The sequence below is a fragment of the Squalius cephalus genome (assembly GCF_949319135.1).
Source record: "Squalius cephalus genome assembly, chromosome: 23".
NCBI classification, from domain to species: domain Eukaryota; kingdom Metazoa; phylum Chordata; class Actinopteri; order Cypriniformes; family Leuciscidae; genus Squalius; species Squalius cephalus.
This window is the reverse complement of record NC_137144.1, coordinates 8,651,435-8,677,099: the sequence shown is the minus strand read 5'-3', so window position 1 is coordinate 8,677,099 and position 25,665 is coordinate 8,651,435. Positions and strand designations below refer to the sequence as shown.

The 25,665-nt window shown below is 39.5% G+C and overlaps 1 protein-coding gene across 2 annotated transcripts in view; it reads right to left on the bottom strand.

Moving 5' to 3' along the window:
* The window catches only part of LOC307151600 (FYVE, RhoGEF and PH domain-containing protein 6-like), a 66,816-nt gene that overhangs the window by 34,120 nt on the left and 7,031 nt on the right, over positions 1 to 25,665 (bottom strand). For both annotated transcript variants that reach the window (XM_079859698.1, XM_079859697.1), the window contains exons 2-6: positions 5,230 to 7,093; positions 4,269 to 4,368; positions 1,444 to 1,508; positions 1,168 to 1,198; positions 555 to 706 (exon numbers count right to left, since the gene is read on the bottom strand). In XM_079859698.1, coding sequence (XP_079715824.1) covers positions 555 to 706; positions 1,168 to 1,198; positions 1,444 to 1,508; positions 4,269 to 4,368; positions 5,230 to 7,093 — 2,212 coding nt within the window. The remainder of the gene's footprint in view (positions 1 to 554; positions 707 to 1,167; positions 1,199 to 1,443; positions 1,509 to 4,268; positions 4,369 to 5,229; positions 7,094 to 25,665) is intronic.

Genomic DNA, 25,665 nt, shown 5'->3' with positions numbered 1-25,665 from the left:
CATTTATTTCAATGACTCGAAAATTACTAGTCATATCTAGTTTCCAGACCTTTTGTGGGTAAAATGCTTTAAGGAATTAGACCCAATGAGTATATAGGTCAATGATGTGATGCTCATATTTGTCACTACATTAAAACTGCAATTCATAAATACAAAGACATGAAAACACATTTTCTATGACGAGCAGGGGCACTGTAACGTGAGGGAAGGTTAGGATGATTCCAAAGGCTCTGATCAGAGAGGTGGCTCAACGGGACATCCTACCCATTTTTAAGAACATGACACAATTTTTTTAAACTTTTTTTTTTTCTTTTATATGCCACTGTTATATGCCATTGACCCATTTATCTGATTTATTTCACTAGCCTAGCTATAACAAACATGATGTGGTTTTCAACGGTTTCTACAGTGACAATTTCCATGAAATCACGGCAAACCTACAAATGCACTGTACAGCTACTGTAAGGCTGACTTCCCATTGTTTAAATATAAATAAGAAGGTATGCAAGATTGCTGCTTTCTGGTATCTGTTGATGTTGGTGCAGTTGCATTACCAGTGAGCAACCCGTTCTTCCAGCTCGTTCAACAGGTCGCAATTTAGCTCGTACAGCTGAGGCAAAGAACACAAGATCTGGTTCACGACTCGCTCATCGATCACGGCTTTTCCCGCCTGACAGGAGGCCTTCAGTACCGCTTCACGAAAATCCTGCAAGGTTTAGGGAAGTGAGATTAAACTATCGAAAAGTAAATCATTATTTTAGGAGTCACTATAATGACATTTTACCATTGGTAACAACAAAAGCACTGATAATGGCCAAAGTCTTTGTTTCTTAACACAGTAAAAACACCATGATATAGGTTATTCACTACCACTGAACTTCACTGCCATATTCCCCACATTGAAGCTACTGAATTGCCATTTAATTAAAAGAATTCCAACAAAACACTGATAAATGCAGTAAAAGTAACAGATTCCCAACACTGACTGCAAGTAATAATAAAGTATAAGAAGCAGATGAAGCAAAAAAAGCAGATTTAGAAAAGAACCCATGTGACTGATTAACTCACATTTCATGAAATGAGTGAAAAATCAGGGCTTTTATGTAATGTTTTCTACCTAACGTGACTGCACCTAAATCAGTTCAACAAGTTATAGGAAACACTTACTACATGGAGGAGCTTTAGTACTTGAACAAATCTGTGAAAAAGTATAATAAGAGAAAAAGTATAATAAAGAGAAACATAAAAATTATACATTTATTAAAAGAGGACTAATTTATGCAAACATTAAGATCCAAATTGTGACTTTCTTTATTCTCTGAAACACAAAAGGAGAATTTGATGAAACTCTTTTCCAGTAAGTAACATCCACATATCACAAAACTTGACACATGTGGTAACCAGAAATTTAACAAAAGGTTTGACTGGATAAAACAGACTTACATTTTCTCAGAAGACAAGATCTCATTTACAATGTGTTTAGTTTTATTGGTCTTCTTCTCCTCAGTCTAGAAAAAATGTAAATATTACCATAAAAACTCAATATTTAGCTGTAGTTAATTATGCAAACTATGTATAGAACGTATTTATAAATTGCACTTGACCGTTTTATCTTTGCATATATGCTGTTCTGTAATATTTGTATAAATATATAACATTTATCTTTTAGGAACAATGAAGTGTTATCTCTCTATAAATTACAGAAACGTCTGTCTGTCTGTGTGTGTGTCTGTCTGTCTGTGTGTCTGTTAACCACATATCTCTCGAACCGTTAGTCCGATGGATTTCAAACTTGACAGGTGTCTCGCTACGGGCACGAGTAAGTGCAGTGCCAAGTTTGACGTTGTTTGGATGAGAAATGCTAAAGATATCGTTAAATATATCATTTTTAAAAGGTTGTGGTTTAAAAATAAACATTCTGACACAAACACTCTGTCAGCTACACTGTTTACTTCTGAATATTATAGTTTGGTTCCAAAACGTGATAAATCAATTTTGATTAATTTGAGTAAAAATGTGTTTTCTTTACCAAGAAAGTGGCAAGATGAAAACCACTATTTTCTGTTTAAAACTTTCACATAGCATCTTTAGGTTATAATATCATAAAAAAATTCAAATCCAGATTTGGATTTTCAAAGATCTATTATAAAAACGGATTATTTTTCCCCAAAAATGCAATAAATTCATGACACTTTTTTTTTCAAAATGCTATCATATTGAAACTGTTGAAATCAGACATCACTAAGAAATATCTCCTGAACTTTTTTGACGGCGATCAGCTCACAAAAACTGATTTTGCACGGGCACTTTGCACTGCTCCCTGAATCGCGACGCGCTTATTCATTTGTGGATGTAAACTGAATCTATAAGTCAGCTATGCTGTTTACTTCTGAATGTTATTTCATTCTGGAGCACTTAACGATATCGCTACTGTGTAATAGTAGCCTATGCTATTCACCAACTAAACATATCCTATTCAATGTGTTCACAGTCTCTTTCACGGGCATCATTTGTAGTAGCCTATTCATAAACTGTTTGCTCAAGCATAGCGTTTCCTCAGAGTTCACTGTGTGCTTTCTACCATGCACAAATAAAAATATCACTGAAATTTTGCTGTGTAATTGTAACAATGAGCACTCAAATACACCAAACCAACAATTACTAAAAACACACACAAAAACTGATTTTTTACGGGCATTTTGCACTAGTTTTGATTAATTTGAGTAAAAATGTGTTTTCTTTACCAAGAAAATGGCAAGATGAGAACCACTATTTTCTGTTTCAAACTTTCACATAGCATCCTTAGGTTATAATATCATAAGAAATTCAAATCCAGATTTTGATTTTCAAAGATCTATTATAAAAAACTTATTATTTTTCCCCAAAATGCAATAAATTCAAGACACTTTTTTCTCAAAATGCTATCATATTGAAACTGTTGAAATCAGCCATCACTAAGAAATATCTCCTTAACTTTTTTGACAGCGGCGATCAGCTCACAAAAATTTTGCACGGGCACTTTGCACTGCTCCCTGAATCAACGCGCTTATTCATTTGTGGATGTTAACTGAATCTGTAAGTCAGCTATGCTGTTTCTGAATATTATATTTAATTCTGGTGCGCTTAAAGTTATCGCTACTGTGTAATAGTAGCCTGCTATTCACCAACTAAACATATCCTATTCAGTGTGTTCACAGTCTCTTTCATGGGCATCATTTGTAGTAGCCTGTTCACAAACTGTTTCCTCAAGCATAGCGTTTTCTCGGAGTTCACTGTGTGCTTTCTACCATGCACAAATAAAAATGTCACTGAACTTTTGCTGTGTAATTGTAACAATGAGCACTCAAACACACCAAACCAACAATTACTAAAAACACACTCAAAAACTAATTTTGCACGGGCATTTTGCACTAGCACTTAGAAGGTTGTGGTATACATAAACACTCAGTCAGCTACACTGTTTACTTCTGAATATTATAGTTTATTCACAGCCATCATCTGTAGTAACCTAGCCTGCTCCCTGAATTCAATGCGTTCACAGTCTCTTTCACGGGCACCAAACCAACAATTACTAAAAACACACAAAAACTGATTTTGCACGGGCATTTTGCACTAGTATCTTTTAAAGTGTTAGATGATTTCATAACATTTAGGGTGCTTTCACACTTGAGTCCCCTTTAAAAGCTCAGATCCAAGTAATAGTAATAATGGTGACCTCTCTGTGTTCATACTGTTGCTTTTTTAAATCTACTGGTGAAATCAGGCATTATGAGAACTAGCAATTATTTACTCCATTTACTATTGAACATACACTATGTTAAGCATTCCATGCAGTGGTTTAATAATATAATTAAATATCTTGCTGGCTTAACACAAAAATACAAACAAGGCGTTCACACAGTTGTGTCTCTCTCACAGAGTTTGGAAGTGGTTGAAATCACAGACAAGTGCATGTCATGAATAAATAATTTTGGAGAGATCTTGCCAGCAGAAGCAGACATGATGAATGTACAGAGGTATCTGATGACCAAAATAAATTGGAATTTACAAATGGATTTCACAATGTTTTTAGTGAATATCATTAGCTGAGAGCGAACCATACTCTGGCCACCTCCTGAGATGGTCTTGGTTCGGTTTGCTTTAAAAGGGTCTGAGATCATTTGGAGTGTTCACATATGGGCCCAAACCGTGCTCAGAACCCTGAAAAGGACCAATTGTGAAAACACCCTTAAATATTTCTTAATATCCCATAAATGTGAATACAGTACCTGTTTTTCTATATTGATGGTGTTATCCTCCTCTTCTGAGCTGCATTCATCTTCTTCCGAATGCATATCCTCCAATTCTTGCACTTCTTCCAACACATTTCTGAAAAGAAATCAAAAAGCCTCCAAGATTTTAAAAAGTATGTGAGTTGAACTGAAGAGGTCACATCCCAAAAACACTAAATTTCGGTTATTCCCGCCATAATAGCTGCAATACAGAAGCAGAAGTGTCAATAGTAATGTCTCAGAATCTGTAGTATGAACTAGATGTCGGTCAAAGGTAAAATGATTCAGCAACACCTGTTTAGAATGCTGCACCCATTCTTTAAATTCCATCTCAAACAGGTGTCACATAAATCAAACTAAACTTCTTCACTTTGTATTTACATAAAGTTTTGTTTTTGCTGTTAGCCAGGAAGTGTCTAATTATTGAAGTGTAATCAAGAAAACAGCCCTAAATCAAATTAGACTGCAAGTAAAAATAGTCCAGGCTCATTTCCAGCGAATATTATTGTTGATTAAATCTAAATTAATTATCTAAAGAAATTATATCCATACATTTTTAAGATTTGCTTAAGTGTTCAAATACCTTTTAGGGCCATTGTATATTTTTAACCAAGACTAGGGGATTTATTATTATTGGTATAGATTTTTAATTAAATTTGTACATTTGTAAATTTCGTGGTATAATCAAAGTATAAATGTCTGTCCCTCCATAAGGCCCATAAACATCAAGGATTTTTACTTTTTTCTAAAACATCAAAGCCTTCGCCAAAAACGTTGCTTTCCTAGTTATGAGTTATTTTCAGCAAATAAATTCAAATTTTAATTGCAATTCTATATTTTGCTAATCAAATTCAGTACTTCATTTTGCTACTTCCATTCAAATTCAGGAATGAAATTTCCTCATCTCAACTATTCAACTTTCTCATTAATTATTCATCTGTTTCGGCTAAAATTTTACCTTTTAAGAAATTGCTGCTTTTTGGTGTCTGCACAGTGTTCAGGGAACACATCTGGAATTTCATAAATACCATCGTCCTCATACATTGCTGACTGATTTTGGTATTTATCAGCATCCTGTGCCTTTGTAGTGCTAAAAGGAGGCAGGTTTTCATATTCTGGGATATCTTCATATGCATGTTCAGATTCACCAGAATTCTCAAGATGTTTTGGAAGATCTTCATCTACATTCTGCTCAACTTGAGGTATATTCGCATCAAGGTGACTATTGTGCAGTGACACCAGTGTATGAGAGCAGATTTCACATTGGCTTTCCTCTGTATCCACTGACTGCTCAATCATAACTGGAGTGAAATCAAGGGCCTGCCCACTCTTGACAGATAACTTGGGAACCTTTTTGACACGGTCAAGGTCCATGATCCTTAGAAAGGAGGTCTTATTGAGGCCATCAGGTTTACGTATATCTGCTGAGGATAAAGACTTTGATTTAGGCTTGAGAGTAAAGCTGGTCTTCTTTTTTGGCACATCACTTGCTTGGTTCTGACTGGTAATTTGTCCTTCAAATGCGAGAGGGGGATTTCCTTCAGTATTTATTGCATTAATGTGACCATCATTTCTCAGTGGACCTTTGAATGCCAGAGTCTTTTTAGGAAGTCTACCTACTGAAAGTTCTGTAGACCCAATGTTATTGTGCCTTCGGACATCAGGTTGAGGTTTCTGGGATGACTTCTTCAGATGGGTATTGCTTGATACCTCAGGAGATACATACAGATTTTGTTCTTTATTTTCAGTCCCCTGTACACCAAATTGCTGGGTTTTATTTTGTTGCAGCTGAGGGATTTTCTGGTGTGGGACAGGTACTGGGGTGCCCTGGCTGTTACACTGGGTACATTTAAAGCTCCTTATGGCCTGAGGACCTTTGTTCTCTCTAGAATGTCTTACAGCATTGATGTTCATCTTGTTAGGACTTTCTCTCCATAATGGATCTGGATTGTTTACATCAACAGGTAAGACAGTAAACTTGGTAAGGCCTGCTGACTCCTGATGGATAACATTGGGTTGTTCCATCTTATTTTTGCGCTGCATGGCTACTGGTGGTGCTTTCTTAAGAGGCTTAGAAGGGGGCGGACTATAATGCACGCTACATTTTAGAGGCTCTGGTGTTTGGCCACTATCAACAGATGAATTAACGCTAGAGACTATGTCTTTTTGGTGTTTCTTGGTCGTTTGCATCTCAGAACCAATCTGATTCGCCTTCAAAGGCTCCTTGTTCTGGATCTGGGATGTTTTCTGAGATTTTTCAATTGGATGGAGATTATTGTTATTGAATGAGTGTAGTCCAGAGATGCAGTTTGACAAAATAGGCGTCACCAAATGCTTTTCTTCCTCCGGTGTTCTCAGCGGAGGTTTGGATGAACTCTTTCTGGGACTTTCTGTATTTCCTGCTTTACACGGATCAGGACTGTTCCCATGTTGATTAACATTTTGGTTGTTTTCCTTCGGTGAGCAATCAGCACAATTTCGGTCATTGCATACACAGATTGGAATTATGTAATCCCACTTCGGCTTGTTGTTCCCAGTGTGCATTCCATTTCTGAAATTTAGAACGCCAACATTCTTTGTGATGTCAGACTTTTCTTGTAAAATAGGTTGATGGACCTCATTGGATGTGAGATGTTTTGAATTGAAAGGAGAGGGAGGTTTGAAAAGGCGTGGTTTTGGTGCTACTTCAGGCTTAACTTTACTTTTAACAGCTGGTGAGTTATGTTGGTAAACACACAACTTGGAAGCAGGTGGATGTTCTGTTTGCACTGGTGCTGGGAGAACCTTTGGTTTTGGAGCCAACGGTGGTTTCTGATCACCCACTGAGAAAAAAAAGCACATGGAGACAGTTAAACAAGGAAAGAACACTGGTTGAAATACAGTTGACCATTAAACCACATTTTGTCCCTGAGACACTTTTTCATGGAGTTGACTAGCCCTATAACAGGCAACATGAACCACAAGTTACATAGTTTTTATTGTCTTTTTTGGGGCATAAGAGACATTTTTTTCATTAAAGGGGGGGTGAAATGCTCATTTTCACTCAATCTCCTGTTAATCTTGAGTACCTATAGAGTAATATTGCATCCTTCATATCTCCAAAAAGTATTTTGTTTTATTAAATTTTTAACATAAAGATAGGCTGTACCGAGTCTTTCCGGAAAAAACCGAGCGGCTGGGGGCGGGCCGTTTGGGCGAAGCTTAGCTGTGCTAACGCGCCAAGCTAGTGACAACACACAGAGACATTTGTTCAACAAACAGTTTTACTCACCGTCCGGTTCCAACGCACGACCGCGAACCTTATCATTGTGACTCGATCCTTAAGCATTAGACGATCTGCAAATCCGTAGATCTGGGCTTTGTTTATAAAACAATCATCGTCGAAATGCAGGGAACAAAAGTCTTACACAACTCCGTTTATGCTCAGGAAAACAAACTGCCACGGGTTCCTTAACGCTGGGTTCTTTGGGAATCTGTGCAGGGTTGTCTTGCCCTGGCAACCAAAAACACACTTCTTTGGTGACATTGACTTCCCAAAAGCCGGGCAGGGCGCTTTGATGGCGAACTGCTTTCACTCTCTTGGTCTACGAGTGCGCGCCGCGGCCGCGATCTTACCGGAGAAGTGCCCTTAGGACCCATATAAGGAAAATCCGCCCTATCTTACGTAAGACAGAGCCATACTCGAAAAAAACTTTCCGAAACTTGTGACAAACCGGAAGGAGTATTTTTGGAACAAAAATACTCCTTCAAACGTACAACTTAGTTTTTGAAACTTTGTCCATGTTTAGCATGGGAATCCAACTCTTTACCAGTGTAAAAAACTCAGTATGCATGAAATAGCATTTCACCCCCCCTTTAAATCCTTTTATCAATTTATCACAGCCTGGTCTGTCTTGAGTATGCTGGTAACATGATTCGCTTCAAGTTTTTTGTGATCAATTAGTCAGCCTGACCTAAATCCAACATGGCTACCGGTGGTGCAGAACATTCAGATTTTGAGGGAGGTAAATATGTATTAAACTTACTTTTCTTCTGGAAAAAATAATAATAATACTACTAACATTAATTGTGAACATTGTCTAAGAAAATGAATTAATATGTTGTTCATGTTGTTATTTAGCACGTTTTGAAATATATGAGACTCCTGAGTTACGTTGCCTGTTTGGGTATAAAAAAGGGATTAACCCTAATTTTGACCATCTTCAAATTTTTAGGTAATTTTTTTTTTTACAAATTATAAAATTTACAGGTTAAACTGATATTAGCATGTCTAGGTGACTTATCTTAGTAATTTTAACTGGATGTTTTCTTTCAGGGCTTCACGACTAGCTCATTTTACGGTAGAAGGAATGAGAGTAGAGAAAAGAGGATGCAAGTAATAGAGCAGATACCAGAAAACTCTTCAGATTCTGTGATAAAGTAATAAAAACCCACAAAATTGTTTTCAAAACTTCCATGAGAAATAAAATGGAAAATGGAATAAAATGGAAATTTTGTAATAAGAAACCTGACACCACCCACTAGGTGAGGAGCTCGCTAAAAGAATTTAACCCCTTGACTGTCGCCGTCCGGCTAGCGTGATGCCTATAAATTTACTTCACTATATTACAATTAAATCCTTATCTAATCATGACAAACTATATATCGTTTGAAAGGTCTAAGACTCCTAAATAGATATTTTAGCACTGTTTTTTGTTACAAATTATGTAGGAACAGTAATAGATGAATTTATGACAAGAGTGCACCTCAAAAAAACTACATCATAACAGGAGTTCTGGCATTTGTCACAAAAAGTCGACGCACACACTTTTAATAATTGAAACTTTGGTTTTCATGCTAAAAGTTCATAATAAAACATATAATCTAGTATTTGTCAATAAAAAATTATAAAATAATATCCTCTAAAAAGTATAATATATATAGTATCCTCTAAAATATAATATTATCTTTTTTTATCGCCTTTTTTATTACATCACATATTTTAGTTGTTATCATAAATTAGGTATCATTTGAAAGCTTACAAACTCAGAATTCATCCTGTGAAAACCAGTATCATAGAAACTGTACTCTAAATTCTTTTATCTGGCTCCACCCCTTTTGGGCATCATCATATTTCATAATTTATGATCAAAACCTTTTCTAATATTTACAAAATATTGTAAGAAAGTGAGAGTCTCAAGGTTCCATATTTTGTGAAAGAAGTGATATTTGGACAGAAATGTATTAATTTGTTACAGCAGAATGCATACAATTAAATTTAATCAGAATGTATGTCACCCGGTGGCTATTTTTGGTATTACGCCTAAACAAAATCTCATGGGAACTTCAAGTTCCCTTTCGAAAGGGAACTCTACACTACGTCAGAATGACGCTATGGGGAACGCCTCAGGCGTGACAGGTGTCTGAAATCAAATATCAACTCACGTCAATCATGTTGACCGGCGACAGCCCGTGCATCATCAGCTTGAATGATGAGCGCGCGACCTGGATGTATAAAGGGGAGCCTTGCACACATGACAACATCTTTTCGTCTTCAGGGACTGTTTTTGTCTGGTAAGAATATCGCTTACAGTGAATATTAAAATGAAACGTACAGAGAAGAAGCAGGGCTTCCGTAAGTGTGCAGACCCGTGCCCAAGGTTTTTGACGCCGGGTGACACACACGATCTGTGCGTTGTTTGTTTGGGTGAAGAGCATGCACGAGAGGCTCTCGAGAGAGCTTTTTGTGCGAACTGTGAGAGTTTTTCTTTGAAGACTCTCCGCTCTCGTCTGACCCTTTTCTCGAGGGAAGAGGGTTCAGCTTCTGAGCCGCGTGGTGCGGGTCCCGCTCGGGCTGAGGCTCAGCGGCGACTCTCATCATGGGGGTCTCAGAAGGAGCTGGCCGAGCGTCTTGAGAGGGAGGTTCACCTCTCAGACAGCTCGTCCACTGACGAGAATGAGCTGCAGGTAGATGATGACGTGTTATCACTATCACCAAATGCGTCTGCAGCTGCTGCTCTTCCGGACGGGCAGGAAATGATTGATGTCGTCAGTCTGGCAGATACTGAGCCATCTCAACCATCCTGCCCTGTGTATGCGGAGCTGGTGGATGTTATGGGGCGCGCCACCGACAGTTTGCAGCTGCCGTGGAGGCGCGTCAGGGAAGAAACCGCTCGTGGTCGTCTCGACGATCGGTTTCTTTCCAGCCATAGGCCACCAGCTCAGGTGAGCCTTCCATTCCTTCCAGATCTCCATGCTGAGATCAAGAAGGCATGGAAGAACCCGTACTCCGCTCGTATTCATCCACATCAGCGGGGTAGTTTCGCTGCTGTGGATGGAGCTGCGGAGCATGGGTATGTGTCGATGCCGCCCGTTGACGAGACGTTGGCTAACTATCTCGTCTCTGGGCAGGCATCGACACTAAGAGCTCCTACCCTGCCATCCAAGCCGCTTAAAATAACTTCGCGCTTGAATGGCAGAGCATACACTGCAGCAGGTCAGGCCGGTGCTGCTCTGCACACACTCGCTGTGTTACAGGCATACCAGGCCGACCTGCTGCGGGATCTCGACCAGGGGGCAGGACTGTCCCCTGAGGCGGTTATTGAGCTGCGCCGTACCACGGATCTGGCTCTCCGGGCTACCAAACTATCTGCTGCCGCCATTGGCCGGTCAATGGCGGCTATGGTGGCCACGGAGAGACATCTGTGGCTTAACCTGGCCGACATCGGGGAGAAAGAGAAGACCTTTCTTCTCGATTCGCCGGTTTCGCCCGCTGAACTTTTTGGCCCCTCCGTTCAGACGGTGGTTGAAAAGTTCAGGGAGGCGAGGGCGCGCTCAGCTGCATTCAAGAGCTGCATACCGCTGAGATCCGAGTCCGCGCCCAAACAGGCGGGCAGGCCTGGCCAGTCTGGGTCTGAGGGCCATAGACAGGCCCAGAGGGCCAGCGTCTCTTCTCGTGCGCCTCCTCCGGTCCGGAGTAGGTCACAGAGGAGACGCAGTTCCCGCAGGAAGAAGGATCTGAGGGAGGTCATCCAGCAAAAGCGCACTCAGCGTTCCCCAGGCGTCTCTTACATCAGGCCTGGGGCTGGGTCTATGATGAATATCATGTCTGATGGCCCCCCCTTCAGCCTGGTTAGTAGAAGCGCCTCTTTCAGGCATGTAAGTGGTTAACCCAGGTACTCTTTTGGAAAAGAGAGAGTTCCTGACGTGTCTTTACTTTACACGCCGCAGGTGTACTGTCTGGTCTTCTTTGTATAATGTTTTTTGTGCGCAAATAACATATTTCTGTTTCTCTTACAGACCGAGTATCCTGTATAGAGTTTGGGGGCATGTGTTTGGTAAGAAGGTAAAAATAAGATTTTTGGAGGTGCTGTATGGCAGGTAGTAGGCCTTTGCAGGCCTCCTTGACCAGACAGTCTTCTTAAAAAAAATATATATATATATATATTGTGGTTGAACTCCCATATATTGTGGTTAGCAGGTCAGAGGCCCCACTAGGCCTTCCTGAATATGAGCTCCCACACACTGTGGCTGAAAATGTGTTCCCACATTCTGTGGTTATCAAGTTATAGGCCTCACTAGGCCTTCTTGAATATAAGCTCCCACATGCTGTGGTTGTCAGGTCAGAGGCCTCACTAGGCCTTCCTGAGTATGAGCTCCCACATGCTGTGGTTGTATATGAGCTCCCACATACTATAGTCGCCAGGTTATAGGCCTTACCAGGCCTTCTTGGTTAAGAGCCTCCACATGTCAGGTTACAGGCCTCACCGGCCTTCCTGAATGTGAGCTCCTACATACTGTGGTCGTCAGGTTACAGGCCTCATCTGGCCTTCCTGGTTATGAGCTCCCACATTCTGTGGTTATCAGGTCAGAGGCCTCACTAGGCCTTCCTGAGTGTGAGCTCCCACATACTGTGGTTGTATATGAGCTCCCACATACTGTAGTCGCCAGGTTATAGGCCTCACCAGGCCTTCTTGGCTAGGAGTTTTTCACATGTCAGGTTTCAGGCCTCGCCGGCCTTCCTGAATGTGAGCTCCTACATACTGTGGTCATTAGGTTACAGGCTTCATCTGGCCTTCCGGGTTATGAGCTCCCACATTCTGTGGTTATCAGGTCAGAGGCCTCACCAGGCCTTCCTGAGTATGAGCTCCCACATACTGTGGTTGTATATGAGCTCCCACATACTGTAGTCGCCAGGTTATAGGCCTCACCAGGCCTTCTTGGTTAGGAGCCTTCACATGTCCGGTTACAGGCCTCGCCGGCCTTCCTGAATGTGAGCTCCTACATACTGTGAGCTTCCACTTACTGTGGTTATCAAGTTTTAGGCCTTACCAGGCCTTCTTGGATATGAGCTCCCACATACTGTGGTTATCAAGTTATAGGCCTCACTAGGCCTTCTTGAATATGAGCTCCCACATACTGTGGTTATCAGGTCATAGGCCTCACTAGGCCTTCCTGAGTATAGCTCTCACATACTGTGGTTGAATATGAGCTCCCACATTCTGTGGTTATCAAGTTTTAGGCCTCACCAGGCCTTCTTGAATTTGAGCCCCCACATTCTGTGGTTATCAGGTCAGAGGCCTCACCAGGCCTTCCTGGATGAGAGCTTCCACATATTTTGGTTGAATATGAGCTCCCACTTACTGTGGGTATCAAGTTATAGGCCTCACCAGGCCTTCTTGAATATGAGCTCCCACATACTGTGGTTATCAGGTCATAGGCCTCACTAGGCCTTCCTGAGTATAGCTCTCACATACTGTGGTTGAATGTGAGCTCCCACATTCTGTGGTTATCAAGTTTTAGGCCTCACCAGGCCTTCTTGAATATGAGCCTCCACATTCTGTGGTTATCAGGTTAGAGGCCTCACCAGGCCTTCCTGAATGAGTTTCCACATATTTTGGCTGAATATGAGCTCCCACTTACTGTGAGTATCAAGTTATAGGCCTCACCAGGCCTTCTTGAATATCAGCTCCCACATACTGTGGTTATCAGGTCATAGGCCTCACTAGGCCTTCCTGAGTATAGCTCTCACTTACTGTGGTTGAATATGAGCTCCCACATTCTGTGGTTATCAAGTTTTAGGCCTCACCAGGCCTTCTTGAATAGGAGCTCCCACATATTGTGGTTATCAGGTTGAGGCCTCTCCAGGCCATCCTATGAGCTCCCACGGGCTGTGGTCGTTAGGTCACAGGCCTCACCGGCCTTCCTGAGTTTTAACCTCCCACAATTAGTGGTCACCAGGCTTTAGGCCTCTGCGGCCTTCCTGGTTATGAGTTCTTTCATGTCAGCAGGCCTCTCCAGGCCTTACTGAATGAGAACTCCCACGTATTGTGTCTATCAGGTTGCAGGCTTCTTCTGGCTTTCCTGATTATAGGTTCCCATGTACGGTGGTTCCCTGGTTACAGGCCTCACCAGGCCTTCCTGGGTTTGAGCTTTTACATGTCAGGTTACAGGCCTCATCCGGCCTTCCCGAATGTGGGCTCACACATACTGTGTTTTTAGAGTGATGAAGTACGGGCAACCTTTACTTCATTCCTTTTTGGTACATACGTTCCGTACGTTTTTGTCCATGCTTTTGGTAAGTCACACGACTTATGTCTTGTGTACTTTCTAAATCCATTTTCTATGGTAAGGGTCATGCGCGTATCGCTTCTGTCCCTTCCTATGTGGATCAGACCCTGGGTTTACCTCGGGTCCCACTCTAGATGCGTCCTGTCGTCACTTTATTACGACAGACGCCTTTCTCTAGTTAACTTTCACATTCTGATGAGCTCCCACACATTGTGGTCACCGTGTTACAGGCCTCACCGGCCTTCTCGAGTATGAGCTCCCACATGCTGTGGTTGCCAGGTTAGAGGCCTTATCAGGCCTTCTTGGGTTCAGAATGGCTAAGTACATGCACTTTCTTTCATGTACTTTCTATTTTTTATGGTAAGGGTGTGCGCTATAAGCTTTATTCCCTTTCTAAAGTGACCTCCCACATCCTGTGGTCGCCAGGTTAGAGGCCTCACCGGCCTTCCTGATAGGAGCTCCCACATGCTGTGGTCACCAGGTTAGAGGCCTCCCCGGCCTTCCTGATAGGAGTTCCCACATGCTGTGGTTATGATTGAGCTCCCACATAGTGTGGTTAGCAGGTCAGAGGCCTCACAAGGCCTTCCTGAATATGAGTTCCCACATACTGTGGTTGTATTTGAGCTCCCACATGCTGTGGTTGGCAGGTCACAGGCCTCACACAGGCCTTCCTGTATTTGAGCTTCCATATATTATAAGCTCCCCCATGTTGTGGTCGCCAGGTTAGAGGTCCTACTAGGCCTTCCTGGAGGTAGCTCCTTTTTAGGCCCTCTCAGGCCTCCTCAGTGTTTTGGAAACACAAACACTGGGTAGATCCATGGATCGAGTAGAGAGACTCTATGCTGAGTCATACTCTCCAGGGTTTCCCGTCTCTGAGATCCGGGCCGAGTGGTTCACTGCCTGTTTTGCAGTCCCTCGGGTTGGATGCCTTCTTTTAGGCAAGTGTCCAGAGGCTCTGTCTTCAGACAGACAGGAAGTGGCCAGACTCTAGTGTCTTATGTAGTGACACCAGGTCAGGCCTGCCTGGTGGTATTTCAGGTGGCACGCTCCCCTGAATAGTGACTGGCTGGGAGTCCCTTGGGCCCCCTAGCCACACTCCCTAGAAGGGACCCCTTCTTTTGGAAGCTGTGGTCCTAAGCCTTTGAGCTGGCCCAGATACCCCCCCATTAACTATGTTCTGGCGGTTTCTTGGTTCATTAGCTTGGGTGATGACCGGTAGGGAGTGCTGTCACTGACAGCCCGATGTGACCTAAGGGTGAGTGGTTCCAGTGTTTTCTGAATTACTGGTTCGGACAGTTGTCACTGCCTTTGGGCATGCACTCCCCTCAGCATGGTGGCGTTGGTATATCGTTCCCCATAGCGTCATTCTGACGTAGTGTAGAGTTCCCTTTCGAAAGGGAACGTCTCAGGTTACGACTGTAACCTATGTTCCCTGAGAACAGGGAACGAGACACTACGTCTTCCTGCCATGCCTCGGGGCCCGCCTGCAACAGTCCCTTCAGACGATAGGATGTTGTCATGTGTGCAAGGCTCCCCTTTATACATCCAGGTCGCGCGCTCATCATTCAAGCTGATGATGCACGGGCTGTCGCCGGTCAACATGATTGACGTGAGTTGATATTTGATTTCAGACACCTGTCACGCCTGAGGCGTTCCCCATAGCGTCATTCTGACGTAGTGTCTCGTTCCCTGTTCTCAGGGAACATAGGTTACAGTCGTAACCTGAGACGTTTTGTGATATCAACTTCAAATTTGGAACACAACTTAGTTTGATATATGGATTTGATTTTATATTAATTTTAGAATAAAAAATATTCTGTAAAATATATATTTTATATAAAAGAAAAAATATTAAGTACAGTATATTTGATTTACTGTAAATTTAAACTTCCATAACTTTTTCATACTTTCACTTCAGCAATAATCTGCTCAGTGTTTTCTTTAAAACAAGACCAAACTTAGGTCTATACCCAAACACATTCTTGAATTACAACAATTTAAGTTTATATAGCGCATTTTAATGTCCATTCTCAAAAAGGGGGGTGAGAGTTAAAGGACATGTTCGGTATTTTACACTTAAAGCCCTGTTTACAGATCGTTTCTGATGAAATAGAACGGTTAAGATTAAAATTTGGACACATGCTGCTGTCCCGAGAATTTTAGGTTTATTTCGCTTTCCCCCCGGCCCCCACCTACACAATGGCAGCATAGGTGCACTGGAACAATCCTTCCTAAAACGCATTAAACTTTCGATTACAAAGACGTGAAACTCACCGAGTGGTCAGGGGTGTTCACTGATATGCTCACACAAAAATCGCTGCAAAAGATGCTTTAGTATTAATAACATGGCTGTATAAGTTTATTTTTTTGTTCAGTCATTTTTCTTCCACATTGCATGAAAGGTAAGATATATCGGTTACATTTTATTTTAAGGTGTCATTGTTCCAATGTAATTATATATTTAAGTACTGACTGAGTAATAATAATTTACAGCATGCACTTACTACAGGGTTAGGGTAGGATTAATTAATTGCATGTAATTATGCATAATTTACTGTTACTAGTGCAAAATGCCCGTGCAAAATCAGTTTTTGTGATTGTTTTTAGTAATTGTTGGTTTGGTGCCCGTGAAAGAGACTGTGAACGCATTGAATAGGATATGTTTAGTTGGTGAATAGCATAGGCTACTATTACACAGTAGCGATAACATTAAGCACACCAGAATGAAATATAATATTCAGAAGTAAACAGCATAGCTGACTAACAGATTCAGTTAACATCCACAAATGAATAAGTGCGTCGATTCAGGGAGCAGTGCAAAGTGCCCGTGCAAAATCAGTTTTTGTGTGTGTTTTTAGTAATTGTTGGTTTGGTGTGTTTGAGTGCTCATTGTTACAATTACACAGCAAAATTTCAGTGACATTTTTATTTGTGCATGGTAGAAAGTAAATACTGATATATTGATGATAGCAAAATATCTTTTGCATTTCTAATCCAAACAACGTCAAACTTGGCACTGCACTTACTCATGCCCGTAGTAAGACACCACCCGTAGTAAGACACCAGTCAAGTTTGAAATCCATCAGACTAACGGTTCAAAAGATATGCGAATAACACACACACACACACAGACAGAAAGACGTTCCCGCAATTTATAGATAGATATAATATATAGAAGTAAACGCAACGATTCAGGGGGCAGGCTACACAGTGAACTCCGAAAAAATGCTACGCTTGAGCAAACAGTTTGTGAATAGGTTAATGATGGCTGTGAATAAAATATAATATTCAAAAGTAAACAGTGTAGCAGACAGAGTGTTTATGTCAGAATGTTTATTTTTAAACCACAACCTTCTTGGGGCTTCTTTGATCGATACAACCCTCTAATGTCAGAATGTTTATTTTTAAACCACAACCTTTTAAAAATGATATATTTAACGATATCTTTAGCATTTCTAATCCAAACAATGTCAAACTTGGCACTGCACTTACTCGTGCCCATGGCAAGACACCTGTCGAGTTTGAAATCCATCGGACTAACGGTTCGAGAGATATGCGAATAACAGACAGACAGACAGACACACAGACAGACAGACATACAGACACAGACAGACAGACAGACAGACAGACGTTTCTGTAATTTATAGATAGACTAGTGCAAAATGCCCGTGCAAAATCAGTTTTTGTGTGTGTTTTTAGTAATTGTTGGTTTGGTGTGTTTGAGTGCTCATTGTTACAATTACACAGCAAAAGTTCAGTGACATTTTTATTTGTGCATGGTAGAAAGCACAAAGTGAACTCCGAGAAAATGCTACGCTTGAGCAAACAGTTTGTGAATAGGCTACTACAAATGATGCCCGTGAAAGAGACTGTGAATGCATTGAATAGGATATGTTTAGTTGGTGAATAGCATAGGCTACTATTACACAGCAGCGATAACGTTAAGCGCACCAGAATGAAATATAATATTCAGAAGTAAACAGCATAGCTTACTTATAGATTCAGTTGAGTTTACATCCACAAATGAATAAGCGCGTTGATTCAGGGAGCAGTGCAAAGTGCCCGTGCAAAATCAGTTTCTGTGTCTGTTTTTAGTAATTGTTGGTTTGGTGTATTTGAGTGCTCATTGTTACAATTACACAGCAAAAGTTCAGTGACATTTTTATTTGTACATGGTAGAAAGCAAATACTGATACTGACATAATGACATACAATAAATGTGGAAAATTTAACTACACGATTCAGGGAGCAGGCTACACAGTGAACTCCGAGAAAACGCTACTTAAGCTCCGCTGCTTTCTTCGACCCTCTCTGTCTCTGGTCCTGGGCTGTGCTCACTCAGTGTGCAGTGTGAGAGGGGGAGCGGCCAGCAGCTAGAGCGGCAAAAGCCAGTGTGTGCTTCTTTTATCGATATATATTTAACAATATATTTTGCATTTGTAATCCAAACAACATCAAACTTGGCACTGCACTTACTCATGCCCGTAGCAAGACACCTGTCAAGTTTGAAATCCATCGGACTAACGGTTCGAGAGATATGCGAATAACACACACTCACACACAGACAGAAAGACGTTCCCGTAATTTATAGATAGATATAATATACAGAAGTAAACAGGTGATTTACAGATTCAGTTAACATCCACAAATGGATAAGCACGATGATTCAGGGAGCAGGCTACACAGTGAACTCCGAAAAAATGCTACGCTTGAGCAAACAGTTTGTGAATAGGTTACTACAAATGATGGCCGTGAATAAAATATAATATTCAGAAGTAAACAGTGTAGCTGACAGAGTGTTTATATCAGAATGTTTATTTTTAAACCACAACCTTCTTGGGGCTTCTTTGACGGATACAACCCTCTAATGTCAGAATGTTTATTTTTAAACCACAACCTTCTAAGTGCTTCTTTTACTGGTATTTTTAACGATATCTTTTGCATTTCTCATCCAAACAACGTCAAACTTGGCACTGCACTTACTCGTGCCCATAGCGAGACACCTGTCAAGTTTGAAATCCATCGGACTAACGGTTTGAGAGATATGCAAATAACACACAGACAGACAGACAGACATACAGACAGACAGACGTTTCTGTAATTTATAGATAGACTAGTGCAAAAAATGCCCGTGCAAAATCAGTTTTTGTGTGTGTTTTTAGTAATTGTTGGTTTGGTGTGTGCTCATTGTTATAATTACACAGCAAAAGTTCAGTGACATTTTTATTTGTGCATGGTAAAAAGCACACAGTGAACTCCGAGAAAACGCTATGCTTGAGCAAACAGTTTGTGAATAGGCAACTACAAATGATGCCCGTGAAAGAGACTGTGAACGCATTGAATAGGATATGTTTAGTTGGTGAATAGCATAGGCTACTATTACACAGTAGCGATAGCGTTAAGCGCACCAGAATGAAATATAATATTCAGAAGTAAACAGCATAGCTGACTTACAGATTCAGTTAACATCCACAAATGAATAAGCACCTCGATTCAGGGAGCAGTGCAAAGTGCCCGTGCAAAATCAGTTTTTGTGAGCTGATCGCCGTCAAAAAAGTTCAGGAGATATTTCTTGCGATGGCAATATGATCAAAAATAACTTTATATTGATTCAATGGATTAATTGCATTTTGAAAAAAAAAAAAAAATTATCCGTTTTTATAATAAATCTTAAAAAATTCAAATCCAGATTTTGATTTTCAATGTTGTTATAACCTAAAGATGCTATGTGAAAGTTTGAAACAGAAAATAGTGGTTTTCACACATTTAGTGGTTATCTCACATTCGAGAGATATGCGAATAACACACAGACAGACAGACGGACGTTTCTGTAATTTATAGATAGATGGATTTATCACGTTCGGGAACCAAACTATAATATTCAGAAGTAAACAGTGTAGCTGACTGAGTGTTTATGTCAGAATGTTTATTTTTAAACCACAACCTTCTTGGGGCTTCTTTGACCGATACAACTCTCTAATGTCAGAATGTTTATTTTTAAACCACAACCTTCTAAAAATGATATATTTAACGATATCTTTTGCATTTCTCATCCAAACAATGTCAAACTTGGCACTGCACTTACTCGTGCCCGTGGCGAGACACCTGTCGAGTTTGAAATCAATCGGACTAACGGTTCGAGAGATATGCGAGGAACAGACACACACACAGACAGACAGACAGACAGACAGACAGACGTTTCTGTAATTTATAGATAGATGGATTTATCACGTTCTGGAACCAAACTATAATATTCAGAAGTAAACAGTGTAGCTGACAGAGTGTTTATGTCAGAATGTTTATTTTTAAACCACAACCTTCTTGGGGTTTCTTTGATACCCAGGGGGCAAAACACCTGTTTTTTAGGAAATCAGACATGGGCTGCTGTAAAAGGTTGTCATATAAAAATGAAATCTATGATGTCTGAGGATCACAACCTGGGTGGCCAACCCGGTCAACAAGCTGCTGGAAACTTGTAATTAGGGTCAAAACAATGCTACCTCAAATTCGGCTTTAACTCCCAGAATCACCCAAACATGCTAAAACGGTTTAATTATATTCATGAATCGTGAGCCATATCTCCCTGATACTTTATGCTAGAAACAAACTGAGCACACCTTTAGAAAGAGTGGAAGATAAGCTTTCATCTGATGCCTTGATTGTACATGTTTATTAGAATGTAAGAGTTAGCAATGCCTCTTAATTCATAGGTAGGCAAAAAAAAAGAAAAAAATATTGAACATTCCATTTGTAATCGGTAGCATTCTTTTCCCTTTGTTGTTGTTACAATAAACAAATTACCATGTGAAGTTAACTTTTACTAGATGAAATCATATTTAGATTTTTTTTTTTTACTAACCAGACAGTCCTCATGGCCCATAACACATTTAGAGGGAATTCAATTTCAAGCCTATAATAGCCTGTCAATTCAAACAAGATCCAAGAAAGAAGTTTACCATTAACTGGTGTTAATTGTAGGCCTATACTGCTCTGTTTCTGTATGTACAGTATATCGTTTGCATATTTATGCAATATCAATTATTTGTATTGCAATGTCTATTTCTAATATTCTTTCACAAGTGGGATAGCTTTATTTATTCTATTGAAATAAAAAAAAAGGGATTTGAGGATTTTGGGTTAGGCTGGTTAGTGTTCAATCCTGGTGTTTGGAGTGTGAGACAAAGGTACTGACAACTAAATTGCTGCGTTCACACCAAACGCGAAAATGCGTCAAAATTCGCGCCTGCCGCGTCTAGTTATACGCGTGACCACTTTGATGGATAGATGTACTTTTATGATGGATAGATATGCTTTTATGATGGACAGATGCACTTTTATGATGGACAGATGCACTTTTATGATGGATAGATGTACTTTTATGATGGATAGATGCATTTTTATGATGGATAGATGCACTTTTATGATGGATAGATGTACTTTTATGATGGATAGATGCACTTTTATGATGGATAGACGCACTTTTATGATTGACACAAGCACTTTTATGATGATAGATGCACTTTTATGATGGACAGATGCACTTTTATGATGGATAGATGTACTTTTATGATGGATAGATGCACTTTTATGATGGATAGACGCACTTTTATGATTGACACAAGCACTTTTATGATGATAGATGCACTTTTATGATGGACAGATGCACTTTTATGATGGATAGATGCACTTTTATGATGGATAGATGCACTTTTATGATGGACAGATGCACTTTTATGATGGATAGATGCACTTTTATGATGGATAGATGCACTTTTATGATGGATAGATGTACTTTTATGATGGATAGATGCACTTTTATGATGGATAGATGCACTTTTATGATTGACACATGCACTTTTATGATGGATAGATATGCTTTTATGATGGACAGATGCACATTTATGATGGACAGATGCACTTTTATGATGGATAGATGCACTTTTATGATGGATAGATGCACTTTTATGATGGATAGATGCACTTTAATGATGGATAGATGTACTTTTATGATGATAGATGCACTTTTATGATGGATAGAAGCACTTTTATGATTGACACATGCACTTTTATGATGGATAGATGCACTTTTATGATGGACAGATGCACTTTTATGATGGACAGATGCACTTTTATGATGGATAGATGCACTTTGATGAAAAATATACCCATTGACTGTCATTATACAGCTTGGAAAAGCCACGACACTTTTTAATATAACTCTGATTGTATTCTTCTGAAAGAAGAAAGTAATATACACCTAGGATGACGTCAGGGTGAGTAAATCATGGGCTAATTTTCCTTTTTGGGTGAACTATCCCTAGGACCATAGACATAAAATACAAATAGGACTACCAAATTGCCTATCACAGTTTTTGGCAAGTAAATCACGTGATGTGACACATCCTATTGACCCTGTTCACATTTCTGGGTTTCTCAGAAGTGTAAAAAGGCATCATAGTTGGGTTAACTTCTATAGCAGTGAATGAAAGACTACATTAAATATATATTTTTGTGTTCCAATTTGCTCAAATAGCAAAAGAAAAACGCCACAACAGTGTTTTCACAACTTTCAAAAAGAGTAAGAAAATAGATAATGGCAGTCGGAAGAGAGAAAGTTGTCAACTTTGTCACAGCCGCGCTATTAGAAACACCCTCACAGCAGCGTTAACTAGTTTTTGTGTAAATAATACAAATATAGTGTTATATGCGTAATTATATTTTATTATGACAGTATGTGGCAACATGTACGTTAAAAGCGCATCTTCTGCACTAAACAATAATATTGCAATATTCTAGACTCTTACATGTACCTAACGCCACACTTACACTACAGAAGACTGTAAAAAAATATATTTTTGTATTTTCAAATTACAAATTACTTGTATTTTAATTAAATACTTTTTGATGTATTTGTGCCCATCTCTGGTTAAAGGTTGTCAGAAGAACTGCTCCATGCTACATAGGATGCCGTTGCTAGGGGTTGGCAACCAAATGTAGTAGGACACAGCATGCTGAAACACTAGAGAGCAGCGACAGCAGCGGTGATTCCGAAACAGCTAAACAAATTGTATAAACATTATTACAGAAATTAGTTATCACCCTGAATTGTAATCTGTTTGTCTGTTTCGTTTTTTTTTTTTTGTTTTTTTTGGTACAAATTGCTACTTAATGTAACAGTTTTAATCAGTAAATACTTTTAAACCTACTCCACACATGACTCCTGTGTGTTTTAGTCTTTCAGCATTTAGTTGTCAGTACCTTTGTCTCACACTCCAAACACCAGGATTGAACACTAACCAGCCTAACCCAAAATCCTCAAATCCCTTTTTTTTATTTCAATAGAATAAATAAAGCTATCCCACTTGTGAAAGAATATTAGAAATAGACATTGCAATACAAATAATTGATATTGCATAAATATGCAAACGATATACTGTACATACAGAAACAGAGCAGTATACAATTAACACCAGTTAATGGTAAACTTCTTTCTTGGATCTTGTTTGAATTGACAGGCTATTATAGGCTTGAAATTGAATTCCCTCTAAATGTGTTATGGGCCATGAGGACTGTCTGGTTAGTAAAAAAAAAATCAAAATATGATTTCATCTAGTAAAAGTTAACTTCACATGGTAATTTGTTTATTGTAACAACAACAAAGGGAAAAGAATGCTACCGATTACAAATGGAATGTTCAATTTTTTTTTTTTTTTTTTTTTTTTTTTGCCTACCTATGAATTAAGAGGCATTGTTAACTCTTACATTCTAATAACATGTACAACATGATCAAGGCATCAGATGAAAGCTTATCTTCCACTCTTTCTAAAGGTGTGCTCAGTTTGTTTCTAGCATAAAGTATCAGGGAGATATGGCTCACGATTCATGAATATAATTAAACCGTTTTAGCATGTTTGGGTGATTCTGGGAGTTAAAGCCGAATTTGAGGTAGCATTGTTTTGACCCTAATTACAAGTTTCCAGCAGCTTGTTGACCGGGTTGGCCACCCAGGTTGTGATCCTCAGACATCATAGATTTCATTTTTATATGACAACCTTTTACAGCAGCCCATGTCTGCTAAACCCCCTTTGCCCCCTGGGTATGACCGATACAACCCTCTAATGTCAGAATGTTTATTTTTAAACCACAACCTTTTAAAAATGATATATTTAACGATATCTTTAGCATTTCTCATCCAAACAATGTCAAACTTGCCACTGCACTTACTCGTGCCCGTGGCAAGACACCTGTCGAGTTTGAAATCCATCGGACTAACGGTTCGAGAGATATGTGGTTAACAGACACACAAACAGACAGACACACACACAGACAGACATACAGACAGACAGACAGACGTTCCTGTAATTTATAGATAGACTAGTGCAAAAAATGCCCGTGCAAAATCAGTTTTTGTGTGTGTTTTTAGTAATTGTTGGTTTGGTGTGTGCTCATTGTTACAATTACACAGCAAAAGTTCAGTGACATTTTTATTTGTGCATGGTAAAAAGCACACAGTGAACTCCGAGAAAACGCTATGCTTGAGCAAACAGTTTGTGAATAGGCAACTACAAATGATGCCCGTGAAAGTATGAAGGTAAAACAGTAGCAAAACTCGAGAGCATGTAAATGTGAATTTGAGAACTTGTACAATAAATATTCGTACTTGTACATGAACATTTACACTCACAGCTCCAATGTGAAAACCTGTAAAATAAAAATCTGAAGTTGAATGTTGAAATTTGCACTCGCAAACAATAGTCACAAACCTGTATTCTGAATCTGAAGCTGCAGACAAGTAGACACAAATGTGTAAAATGCCATTCACAGAACTACAACGACAGACACAAACTTGTAATATATATTTTGCGTTTAATCTTACGTTCACATTCGCGGTACTTCCTCAATTAGGCACTTGCAGCTTCTCAAATCTGTCACTGCAATTTCAAATTTCGCGCCTTGACTTTTGCTACTCTTTTCGCGATATATCAGGTGCAAAACTAACTTGTGCACTTGAAACTCAGAGGCGGTGAGAGGGAAAGGGGGGCGGGAAAGGGGGGCGGGAGGAGGGGGGTCAAAGGAGCCGTTTTATTGGTTGGCACCTAGCCAATGAAATGGGAGTTCGATGATGTCACGAAACCCGCGTGCACTGAAACACTAACATGGCTTAATGCATTAGACTGATATTAAAATAAATAAACGAAATTATCAAACTCAGTAGACACAATGCTAATGCATACTACAGAAAAGCAGATGAGCACAGAATATGACGTAAAACATATGACGTATGCCATATATATATATGCCCTATATATATATGGTATATATACCATAGACTGTAAATGACACACACACACACACACACACACGTACGTATATATATATATATATATATAATTTATTTATGTTTTGTTTGTTTTTGTGTGTCCAACAGTTAGGCTAGGGTGAATATTTAAAACATTTACATTTTTCCAAAGCGACTTACATTGCATATTAAGGTATACATTTGACATTCTTATCAGATAATTTAGGTGCATTTTCATATTGCAATGGAATTGGCACATATATATATATATATATATATATATATATATATATATATATATATATGTATATATATATATATATATGAAGAGTTCAGATGCAAAAGCCTCTAAATGCCATTTGAAATTTTCTTATAGAATGATCATTTTTATCAAGCTTGTATATTTAAGTTCAGTAATTTCACTTAAATGATAATTAATAGGTAATCTTCACTGCCATTTAAGTGAAATTATTGAATTTAAATATACGAGCATCTGAACTCTTCATATATATATATATATATATATATATATAAGCAAATGTGTGT